The sequence below is a fragment of the Dendrobates tinctorius genome, unplaced genomic scaffold (genome assembly GCF_039654945.1).
Source record: "Dendrobates tinctorius isolate UK_male_01 unplaced genomic scaffold, ASM3965494v1 ptg000151l, whole genome shotgun sequence".
NCBI classification, from domain to species: Eukaryota; Metazoa; Chordata; class Amphibia; order Anura; family Dendrobatidae; genus Dendrobates; species Dendrobates tinctorius.
In genome coordinates, this window is record NW_027361818.1 from 13,144,683 (window position 1) to 13,157,184 (window position 12,502).

The following is a 12,502-nucleotide window of genomic DNA, read 5'->3' on the forward strand; positions in this document are numbered from 1 at the left end:
AAATGGGCATTTGAAGAGTGAAGACATTGATTGGAGGAAGCTAGACATCAAGTTGTGTTCCTCACCGACCACAAGAATTTGATTTATCTTGAATCAGCCAAACGCTTGAATCCTAGACAGGCTAGGTGGGCCTTGTTTTTCACGCGTTTTAATTTTGTGGTCTCTTTTCTTCCGGGCACTAAGAATATTAAGGAAGATGCCCTTTCTAGGAGTTTCTTTGCTGATTCTCTTATTGTGACCAAGCCTACTACCATCCTAGGTGAGAGGGTAGTTCTTTCTGCCATTACGCCAGATTTAAGGCGCGCCCTGGAGGAATTTCAGAAGGATAAACCTGAGCATTGTCCTATGGGAAAATTGTATGTTCCTGACCAGTGGAGGAAGAGAGTGATGTCTGAAGTTCATTGCTCTGCATTGGCTGGTCATCCAGGTATTTTTGGTACCAGAGATTTGGTGAGTCGGTCTTTTTGGTGGCCTGCCTTATCTCGTGATGTCAGAAATTTTGTGCAGTCCTGTGGGACTTGTTCTCGGTCTAAACCCTGTTCTCGTTCTAGTGGGTTGCTGATGCCCCTGCAGGTGCCCAAGAGGCCATGGACCCATATCTCAATGGATGTTATTTCTGATCATCCTGTCTCAGAGAATGACTGTTATCTGGGTGATTTGTGAGAGATTTTCTAAGATGGTCCATCTTGTACCACTCCCAAAGTTGCCATCTTTCTCAGAGTTGGTGCCCTTGTTTTTTCAACAGGTGGTTCGGTTGCATGGGATTCCTGCGAACATTGTGTCGGACAGAGGAGTCCAGTTTGTTTCCAGATTCTGGAGAGCCTTTTGTTCCAATCTGGGAATTCAGTTATCTTTCTCCTCTGCATTTCATCCTCAGACCAATGGGCAGACTGAGAGAACAAACCAGACTTTGGAGTCGAGATGTTTTATATCTGCTGATCAGGATGACTGGGTCTCATTTTTGCTCTTGGCCGAATTCGCGCTAAACAATAGAGCTAGTTCTGCCACTTTGATGCTGCCCTTTTTCTGAAACTTTGGGTTTCATCCTCAATTTTCTTCAGGGGATGAGGAATCTTCAGCCTGCCCAGTTGTGGACACTGTGGTAGAGAGAATGCAGCAGATTTGGGACCAAGTGATGGAAAAGTTGTCACTCCCTCAGGAAAAGGCCCAGCAGTTTTCCAACTGGCATAGGACCATTGGTTCCCAGTTTAAAGTGGGTGATATGGTTTGGTTGTCGTCAAAGAATATCTCTATGAAGGTTGCGTCTCCAAAGTTCAAGCCAAGATTTATTGGACCGTATAAGATCTTGGAGATTCTTAATTCTGTTTCTTTTCGATTGACTCTTCCAGTTACATTTAAAATCCATTACGTGTTTCATAAATCTCTGTTGAAGAGGTTTGTTGAGCCAGTAGTTCCTATGGCGGCACCTCCTGACCCTGTATTGGTTAAAGGCAATGTGGAATATGAGGTAGAGAAAATATTGAATTCTCATTTGGCTAGACGGAGACTCTAGTATTTGGTCAAATGGAAGTGTTATGGCCAGGAGGATAATTCTTGGGTCCCTGCCTCTGACATTCATGCCAATAGATTGGTTCATGCTTTCCACCGGGCCCATCCTGATCGGCCTGGTGGCATTGATGAGGGTTCGGTGACCCCTCCTCAAGGGGGGGTACTGTTGTGAACTCATTTTCTGGTCTGCCTCTAGTTTCTGGTGAGGGAGCTGGTTGTGCTGACAGAGGAGTTGCGAGTTCTCTTTCTGGGCTCCCTCCGGGGGTGGCAGGAGGTAATGAAGCTGATCTAATTAACAGAGACCTGCCACCTGATAATGAGGATGGGGATTGGACATCTGGAGTCTCAGACTGGATTTAAGACAGCCGACTCCTTATTATTATTATTATTTATAATTATAGCGCCATTTATTCCATGGCGCTTTACATGTGAGGAGGATTATACATAATACATACAAGTACAGTAATCTTGAACAATACAAGTCACGACTGGTACAAGATGAGAGAGAACCCTGCCCACTAGGGCTCACAATCTACAATGGGATGGGTGAGGATACAGTAGGAGAGGGTAGAGCTGGTCATGCAGCGGTTTGGTGGATCGGTGGTTATTGCAAGTTGTAGGCTTGTCGGAAGAGGTAGGTCTTCAAGTTCTTTTTGAAGGTTTCCATGGTAGGCGAGAGTCTGATATGTTGTGGTAGAGAGTTCCAGAGTAGAGGGGATGCACGGGAGAAATCTTGTATGCGATTGTGGGAAGAGGAGATAAGAGGGGAGTGCAGAAGGAGATCTTGTGAGGATCGGAGGTTTTGTGCAGGTAAGTACCAGGTGACTAGGTCACAGATGTACGGAGAACTCAGATTGTGGATGGCATTGTATGTCATGGTTAGGGTTTTGAGCTGGAGTCTTTGGGTAATGGGGAGCCAGTGCAGGGATTGACAGAGGGGAGAGGCCGGGGAATAGTGGGGGGACAGGTGGATTAGTCGGGCAGCAGAGTTTAGAATAGATTGGAGGGGTGCGAGAGTGTTAGAGGGGAGGCCAGACAGCAGGAGGTTGCAGTAGTCAAGGCGGGAGATGATGAGGGCATGGACTAGGGTTTTTGCAGATTCTTGGTTGAGGAATGTACGGATCCACGAAATATTTTTAAGTTGAAGTCGGCAGGAAGCAGAAAGGGCTTGGATATGTGGTTTGAAAGAGAGATCAGTGTCAAGGATAACCCCGAGGCAGCGAGCTTGTGGGACTGGAGAGAGTGGGCAGCCATTTACTTTAATGGATAGGTCTGTTGGGGGGGTCATGCGAGATGGGCGAAGGATGATTAATTCTGTTTTGTCCATATTAAGTTTTAGAAATCTAGCGGAGAAGAAGGATGAAATAGCAGACAGACATTGTGGAATTCTGTTTAGTAGGGAGGTGATATCTGGTCCAGAGATGTAGATCTGTGTGTCATCAGCATAGAGATGATACTGAAAGCCATGAGACTCTATGAGCTGTCCGAGGCCGAAGGTGTAAACGGAGAAGAGCAGGGACCCTAGGACAGAACCTTGCGGGACTCCGACAGATAGGGGGCACGGTGAGGAGGTGGTGTGCGAATGGGAGATGCTGAATGTCCGGTCTGCTAGGTATGACGCAATCCAAGATAGGGTCAAGCCTGTGATACCAAGAGATGAGAGGGTCTGCATTAATAGGGAATGATCCACTGTGTCAAAGGCAGAGGACAGATCCAGGAGGAGGAGGACAGAGTAGTGTCGCTTGGCCTTGACGGCTAGTAGGTCATTGGTGACTTTAGTTAGGGCAGTTTCAGTGGAGTGGTGTGTTCGGAAGCCGGACTGCAAGTGGTCAAGGAGGGAGCAAGAGTAGAGGTGGGAGGATAGTTCAAGATGGACATGTTGTTCCAGTAGTTTTGAGGCATAGGGGAGAAGTGATATAGGGTGATAGCTAGATACAGAGGATGGGTCAAGAGAGGTCTTTTTGAGGATAGGTGTGATTGAGGCATGTTTAAAGCTTGAGGGGAAAACACCAGTTGTTAGTGATAGGTTGAAGAGTTGGGTTAGGGTTGGGATGAAGACTGTGGTGAGGTTTGGGATGAAGTGGGATGGGATCGGGTCAAGTGCACAGGTAGTGAGATGTGACCTTGAGAGTAGAGTGGAGAGTCGATCTTCTGTAATGGTGAAGAAGTTGGTTTTGGGGGAGGAGGGCAGGGCAGGTAGGAGGAAGGGCACTGGGGGTTGTTGACCAAAAATGTCTCTGATGTTATCAATCTTCTCCTTGAATAATGAGGCAAAGTCTTCAGCTGAGATGAGTGGAGAGGGAGGAGGTGCTGGGGGGCCGAGGAGAGAATTGAAGGTGTTGAATAACTGTTTAGGGTTGTGAGACAGGGAGGATAAGAGAGATGAGAAGTAGGTTTGTTTTGCTGCAGCGAGTGTGGCCTTGAAAGTAGTGAGGGACTGTTTGAATGCGATGAAGTCCTCATTGGAGTGGGATTTTTTCCATCTCCACTCAGCAGCCCTGGAAGCCCGCCTCAGTTCTTTGGTCAGACTGGTGTGCCAGGGCTGTCTGTTGATTTTGCGAGTTTATTCCCATGCTGGTGATTTTTTCCTGCCTCCTGAGGTCTTGGTTTCCAGTTCAGTTCCTGCCTTCCCAAGCTAAGTGTTCTCTGCTAATGTTCACATTTGTTTTGGTTTGGTCTATTCAGTTTTTTGTGTGGTCAGCCAGCAATGGCTGGGGCTGTGCTGAATTTCCATTCTTATGTCACTGTATGTGCCAGTATGCTTTTTGTCCCTTATTATATTGGCCTCTTTTTGCTCTGTTCTCAGAATATGCCAGAGTGCTGATATAGTGGGAGAAGTCTAGTGACTTCAGGGTTTTTTTTGCTATCAGAAGTGTTGGACATTTTTGCAGGGTTTTTTTGGCGTGATTGCAGACAGTATCTTTCCTTTCCTGTCCTTTCTAGTTAGTTTGGGCCCCATCATTTGCTCAGCCTATTTTCCTACCTGTGTTTGTGCTTTCATCTTGTCTCACCGTCAATATGTGTGAGGGGGCTGTGTATTCTTTTGGGGTCTGCTCTGGGGCAGTTTAGATTTCCCCTTTTCTTGCTTTAGGCTTATTTAGCCCTCCGGCTGTGACGAGGCATCTAGAATCATCGTAGGTACGCTTCACTGCTGCTGTTAGTTGTGTGGTTAGGATCAGGGGTCTGCAATCCATGTAGTTACCAACCTCTCTGGTTTTCTGTGACTTAGCTTGGTCTTGTTTTCCTCCTCGGTGACCCATTCATAACAGTGTACAGTATATACAGGTTTTACTGAGTAAGAATTTTATGTGTTTGAATAAGAGAAAATTTAGAAATTTTTTTCAAAAAAACAAACAAACAATAATGCTAATATGTAGATTATGTTGAGATATACCTATTGTACAGTTTAAAAGGTGTGATCTGTTTTGGTACACCCATGCATTGCTGAGGATGGCAATGGTTTCAAGGAGGGGGAATGAAAGGAGGTCAAGGGCCTCGCCCTGTGAATACTAATATTATTGTGTATTGAGTGTGTGTGGTATGTATGTTGTGTGTGTGTGTGTGTGTGTTTGCGTTCACACAACACTAGTTAGATAAGTCAGGTGTAGTATTAGAAAAGGGCCACTAGATGGGGGCAGTGAGCTCAACTAGTGAGAAGACATTAAAAGGGTTAACTTAGAGGAGTGGCTAGGCAAGGAGGAAAGTTGATAGATTTCCCTCCAAGACTTAGTTGAGCTGGGGGTAGTGATCAGGACAGAGGTGCACAGGACAGGAGTGAAGAACAGCGGAGTGCCTACAGCAGTAGCCAGCATGTAGTAGTGCTGGAGGCCTTGCAGTCAGGGACTGGGGATTGTAAGGCTAGCGAAACAGAAGAAGGAGTCTCATCAGTCAAGTCAGCTAGCAAGGAAGAGTTGAAGTGACAACCCAAGCCAGTCTATTGAGTCCAGCCCATGTCTGGAGAATTGCAAGCCAGGGAGTTCCATGTGAGGGCCCCTGTGGGAGTAGCATCTGGAGTATGGGAGCTTTGTGTAGAGTTTAGTGAGCTGTGAGTCTAGGACACGAACAGGAGCAACAGTGCCTTAAGGGGGTGAGCTGTAAAGGAAAAGTCAGGTACCTTCGTGGGCTGAAGTCGGGCTCTGAAAGAAGGGAAGTGTTCTGTGTTCATCATGCTCTGTGTGACTTGTCAGCTTACCTCTGTGGTGCATATGTGTGACGTGAAGGAAGAAGTGACGTACTGCTGTACATGAAGATGTATTGCTGTTACCAAGTAAAGATTCCTGTGGATGTATTGGACGTGCTGTGCCCTGAAGAGAATAAAGCTGAGTTGTTAAAGTTGTTTCCAGCCTCTGTCTGCAGTCATTTGGGTCCTCAAAGTGGACAGTCTACCGGTGATGAAACAGTCTCCAGCACAGCGAGTACTGGGACGGCCGCAAAAGCTACCCCCCGGCGGCCATGGTATTACAGGTATATACAGTGCTGTGCAAATTAATTGGGACAAAGCATTTTTTTAAGTAAAATCGTAAGTTGGTTACCAGTCAGTGATTCAAAGCAGTTTTAACTGCTTTGAACAGGCACTCACACCTGTTCAAAGCAGTTAAAACTGGTTTGAATCACTGACTGGTAACCAAATTACAATTTTACTTAAAAATGCTTTGTCCCAATTAATTTGCACAGCAGTGTATATACTTCAGTATGGTCACTGCCAAGCTTCATAATAACTAAAGAAAAACTAGCTGCCACCATCAATCATTTCTTACAGACCAGGTGGACACCTGTTACTGGTAATGTTGAGCCTCATGAGGCATAAAGGATGTGGTTTATAGAGCAAAAGGAAGAAAGTTATTACATTTTATATATTTAACCCAACATTTAGGCAGTGCTTATAAAAATATCCAAAATGTTTTACAAATGGGACAAAACAATAGAGTGTATACAGTCACATAAAAATAAAAAAGCTAAATAAATGAAAGTTACTTGAACTGTGGTCGAGCGCCTCCCATGTTCTAGCGAAGACATCCTCCTTCTTACTTCTGCTGCGGCATCGGACCGAACCCCCGGGTGAGTATAATCCAACTTATTTTTCTTATATTTCAAGTAACATCAGGGACTTATCTACAGCATTACAGAATGCCTGCACAGACCCCCGCACAGACCCTCGCAGGCTGCACAGACCACTGGCAGGCCAGCACAGCCCCCTGGCAGGCCGGTACAGACCCCCGGGCAGGCCGGTACAGACCACCGCAGCCTGCACAGACCCCCGGACAGTCGGCACAGACCACCGGCAGGCCGGCACAGACCCCTGGCAGGCCGGTACAGACCCCCGGGCAGGCCGGTACAGACCCCCCGGAAGGCCCGAACTGACGGCGCATCATGATGTGCACAGACCGCGCATCATGATGACGTCATTTCGGCAGCCAATCAGAGCCACAACAGTGGCTCATTGCATTATGGGAACTTCCGATTCCGATATCAGATATTGAAAAAATATCGGTACTCGGTATCGGAATTCCGATACAGCTAATATCGGCCGATACCCGATACTTGCGGTATCAGAATGCTCAACACTAGTGGTGAGTTCTCATGAAATGGAAGTCTTCAAACAGAGGCTGGACAGAGATGGTTTAGTGACTCCTGCATTGAGATGGGGGTTAGACACAATGACCCTGTAGTTCCCCTACAACTCTAACATTCCATTCTATGATATCTTGATGTATGTAACAATTTATAGTTTCAATAATTATTCACTTATGTAGCAATGAACAAGGTTAAAGAAGCCCTCCTCTTCCCATCAAATTTTTTATCCTCTTAATATATTGCAATTATCAAATTATACAGCACTGTATGTGTTACATTTTTCCTTTCCAACCAGCTAATTCTTCTCCTTTTTTCTGCTCTACAGACATGGCCAAAAGTTTTGAGAATGCTACAAATATTAATTTTTACAAAGTCTACTGCTTCAGTTTTTCTAATGGCAATTTGCATATACTCCAGAATGTCATAAAGAGTGATCAGCTTTACAGCAATTACTTGCAAAGTCAATAATGGCTAAGAAAATGAACTTTAACCTGCAAAACACATTTCAACATCATTGCATTCCTGCCTTAAAAGGAGCAGTTAACATTGTTTTAGTGATTGTTCCATTAACACAGGTGTGGGTGTTGATGAGGACAGGGCTGGCGATCAATCAGTCATGATTAAGTAAGAATGACACCACTGGACACTTTAAAAGGAGGCTGGTGCTTGGTACCATTGTTTCTCTTCTGTTAACCATGGTTATCTCTAAAGAAACACGTGCAGCCATCATTGCTCTGCACAAAAATGGCCTAACAGGGAAGAGTATCGCAGCCACAAAGATTGCACCTCAGTCAACAATCTATCGCATCATCGAGAACTTCAAGGAGAGAGCTTCCATTGTTGCCTTAAAGGCTCCTGGGTGCCCAAGAAGGACCAGCAAACACCAGGACAGTATCTTAAAACTGTTTCAGCTGCGGGATTGGACTACCAGCAGTGCCGAGCTAGCTCAGCAATGGCAGCAGGCTGGTGTGAGTGCTTCTGCATGCACTGTGAGGCGGAGATTCTTTGAGCATGGCCTGGTTTCAAGGAGGGCAGCAAAGAAGCCACTTCTCTCCAGAAAAAACATCAGGGACTGACTGATTTTCTGCTAAAGGTACAGGGAGTGGACTGCTGAGGACTGGGGTGAAGTCATTTTCTCAGATGAATCCCCTTTTCGAATGTTTGGGACATCTGGAAAACAGCTTATTAGGAGAAGAAGAGGTGAGCGCTACCACCAGTCTTGTCTCATGTCAACAATTAAGCATCCTGAAACGATTCATGTGTGGGGTTGTTTCTCAGCCAAGGGAATCGGCTCACTCACAGTCTTGCCTAAAAACACAACCATGAATAATGAATGGTACCAGAATGTCCTCCAAGAGCAACTTCTCCCAACCGTCCAAGAGCAGTTTGGCGCCCAACAATGTCATTTCCAGCATGATGGAGCACCTTGCCATAAAGCAAAGGTGATAACTAAATGGCTCATGGAACACAACATAGAGATTTTGGGTCCATGGCCTGGAAACTCCCCAGATCTTAATCCCATTGAGAACTTGTGGGCAATCATCAAGAGACGGGTGGACAAACAAAAACCAACAAATTCTGGCAAAATGCAAGCATTGCGTATGCAAGAATGGACAGCTATCAGTCAGGATTTGGTCCAGAAGTTGGTTGAGAGCATGCCAGGGAGAATTGCAGAGGTCCTGAAGAAGAAGGGTCAACACTGCAAATATTGACTTGCTGCATTAACTCATTCTAACTGTCAATATAAGCTTTTGTTACTCATAATATGATTGCAATTATATTTCTGTATGTGATGTAAACATCAGACAAACACAAATAAAAACCAGAGGGCAACAGATCATGTGAAAATTTAATTTTGGCGTCATTCTCAAAACTTTTGGCCATGACTGTATGTTGGAACACGAAGTCTTTTTTCTCTGCAAAAATCCTTCCCCTCTTTAACTCCTAAACCAGCTGCTCCCTCCTCCTGCCAGGGACTTTTGAAGTGACTTATGATTCATAAAGGGAAATTGACCCCCTCTTTCTGTATAGAACTTAGAAGGAATCAGCTCATCAGTTTTTAATCACGTTCTGTCAGAGATTTAAAGGAAAATAAAATAATTAATTGGGTAGAAGGGCAAAATGAGCAATTGTAAGTACTCAGTGTCATATAATAGGAAGATTGCAATATTGTAAGTAAATAAAAACTTTGATGGGAGCAGGAGTGCTTCTTTAAAAAAAAGATATATAGAGGAATTGTGTAAAAATAGAAAATATGACGTAATGAAAAGTATTTTGTCATTGAATCATCTCATCCAGGATTTATCTAATATATAAAGCTCAATGTGTGTGTGTATGTATGTGTGTATGTCCGGGATTAGCATCTGCACCGTCGCAGCCACAGCCACAAAATTTTGCACAGTCACACGTCTGGACCCTAAAAGCATCATAGGCTATGTTGTTGTGAGGTGAAATTTTAACCCCGCACATTCCAATTCACCAATTTAGCCCCTATGTACATAATGGGGAAAAAGTGTAAGCATGTGTGTATGTGTGTATGTCCAGGATTGGCATCTGCACCGTCGCAGCTACAGCAACAAAATTTTGCACAGTCACACGTCTGGACCCCGAGAGCGTCATAGGCTATGTTGGGAGGTGAAATTTTAACCCCGCACATTCCAATTCACCAAACAATTTTACCTATTATTCTTCTCATTTCTATGGTGTTATCGTCCTTCTGTACAGCTGGAAATAACACAATTTATTACCGTACCAACACAGACCACCCTCTGACACAGACTGCAGGGGGAGCCCAGTATCACACAGATAGGATTAGATACACAGCTCAGCAGTCAGTGTCACATAGGATAGGATTAGATACACAGCTCAGCAGTCAGTATCACATAGGATAGGATTAGATACACAGCTCAGCAGTCACTATCACATAGGATAGGATTAGATACACAGCTCAGAAGTCAGTATCACACAGGATAGGATTAGATACACAGCTCAGCAGTCAGTATCACAAAGGATAGGATTAAATACACAGCTCAGCAGTCAGTATCACTCAGGATAGGATTAGATACACGGCTCAGCAGTCAGTATCACACAGGATAGATTAGATACATGGCTCAGCAGACAGTATCACACAGGATAGGATTAGATGCACAGCTCAGCACACAGTATCACACAGAATACGATTAGATACACGGCTCTGCAGTCAGTATCACACAGGATAGGGTTAGATACATGACTCAGCAGACAGTATCACACAGGATAGAATTAGATACACTGCTTAGCAGTCAGTATCACACAGGATAGGATCAGATACACGGCTCAGCAGACAGTATCACACAGGATACGATTAGGTACACGGCTCAGCAGTCAGTATCTCACAGGATAGGGTTTCATACACGGCTGAGCAGTCAGTAACACACGATAGGATTAGATACACAGCTCAGCAGAAAGTATCACACAGGAGAGGAATAGGTACACAGCCCAGCAGACATTATCACACAGGATAGGGTTAGATACATGGCTCAGAAACAGGATGTGCCAAAGGAGAGGACATTTTCATTCCAAGAATTCCACTCTTTCTTCTGATTTGTTTTTTCATTTTAAATGCCTCCAATTTCCAGTTCAACTGCTATTTGCAATGTCCATTGACAATGCTCAGGGACAGTCCTTGAATGTAGTAGGGATCGATTTGCAATCTCCATGCTTTTCTCATGGTCAACTTTACCTGGTCTGTTCAAGAGTTGGAACTGCCAAAAATCTAGTTCGTCTTTGCACCAAAAGGAAAAACCAAAAATGTTGTTTATCAAAAGGCTCTTGAATGAGTTGAAAATAAAATACTATCAATACTTGGGTAATCGTTTAGTTTATTTGTGTTGAAAATCTGTAGTGTTGAATATATGATGTGAAATGTATTTATGTGCAATATAATCATTATAATTTGTTATAACTAACGAGAGTTGGTTACTATGCCCGGGCATCGCCGGGCTCTTCAGCTAGTTGTGAATATTCTGTCAAGAAATTGCAGATGACAAATCTTCCGTTCCTCCCTTTCCCCATCTGGAAATACAGTAATCAGCTAAGATAGTCTCATAAATATGTGTGTTGCATTTAAGTATATTCTTAACATTGTCTAAACATTTGTTGAAGAGTTCTCCTGATCTCCTGATTCCTCAGACTGTAAATGATGGGATTCATCATTGGAGACACCACAATGTACAGCAGAGATAATAACTTGTTCGTGCTCGATGATCTGTCATTGGATGGTGACATGTAAATCATGAGGATAGTTCCATAGTAGATGCATACAGTGGTGAGATGGGAGCCACATGTGGAGAAGGCTTTTGACAAGCCACTGGTGGATGAAAGGATCATTATGATGAAGAAAATACTCAAATAGCTGATAAGAATTAAAGCCAAAGGGATGACAGCAATGATGGTTAATACAAAGTCAACCAAAGTCAAGAGGTGAGAGTCGGAGGTAGTCAATTCAAGAAGATACCCAAACTCACAGTAGAAGTGGTCTATTGTGTTGCTACCACAAAACTCCAGCTCCCAAACAAAAATCATGTCAAAGGTAAAGAAAAAGTTAAAAAACCAGGCGCCAAGAACCATCTTGAAGCAAACATGAGGTTGCATTATAGAATTGTAGCGCATTGGGCGGCAAATGGCCAAGTACCGATCATAAGACATTATAGTGAGCAGAAAAATCGGGCTATAACCAAACATGAAAACCACATGGAGATGGAAGATGCAGATCCTCACTGGCACCTCCTTCATGTCATATAGAATTATATTTAGCATCATGGGCACAATGGTCGTAGTGGAAATGATATCGGCTACAGCTAGATGCTTGAGAAAGTAGAACATTGGGGTATTGAGGTTGTGATTGGTGGACACCAACACTATAATAAGGAGGTTTCCAGCCAGTATCATCAGGTAACAGAAGAGGAAAAGGCTGAAGAGCAGAAATTTGTATTTATATAGACCTTTAAATCCAAGGAGCAGGAACTCTGTGACTTCAGTCTGGTTGACGTCGCACATTTTCAGTGAAGACACTGAAAACAAGAGAAACTGATTGAAGTCTCCTTCATGTAATAAAGTGAATTATGTAAATAATGAAAAAATTAAAAGATCACAATAATCTATATGTAGAAAAAATGCCTCATACACAGATTATCGATGCTGATAAGCCCCACGTGGAGATGACCCTCGGAGTATTGGGCCATAAGACTACGGCAGTCCGCAACTCGTATTTTTGAAAGTCAGTTACCAAGTGGCTGTGACCGTGTGACACTTGGGTGATACTGTGACTAATCTCATGAGTGAATTGTTGCCGCGTATACAGCAATTTAGGTATCATGAAATATTCCTCCCATTTCATATAAAGTAAGAGAACTTAATAAATCATCTAATTTTATATTTC

The 12,502-nt window shown here is 43.9% G+C and overlaps 1 protein-coding gene across 1 annotated transcript; it reads right to left on the reverse strand.

Annotated features, from left to right (window-relative positions):
- Nucleotides 1–11,199: 11,199 nt before the first annotated feature.
- Nucleotides 11,200–12,120, reverse strand: LOC141049913 (olfactory receptor 2D2-like). Its single transcript, XM_073546753.1, has one exon. It carries the CDS (start codon nt 12,118–12,120, stop codon nt 11,200–11,202), a length of 921 nt encoding a protein of 306 aa, XP_073402854.1.
- Between the last annotated feature and the right edge of the window lie 382 nt (nt 12,121–12,502).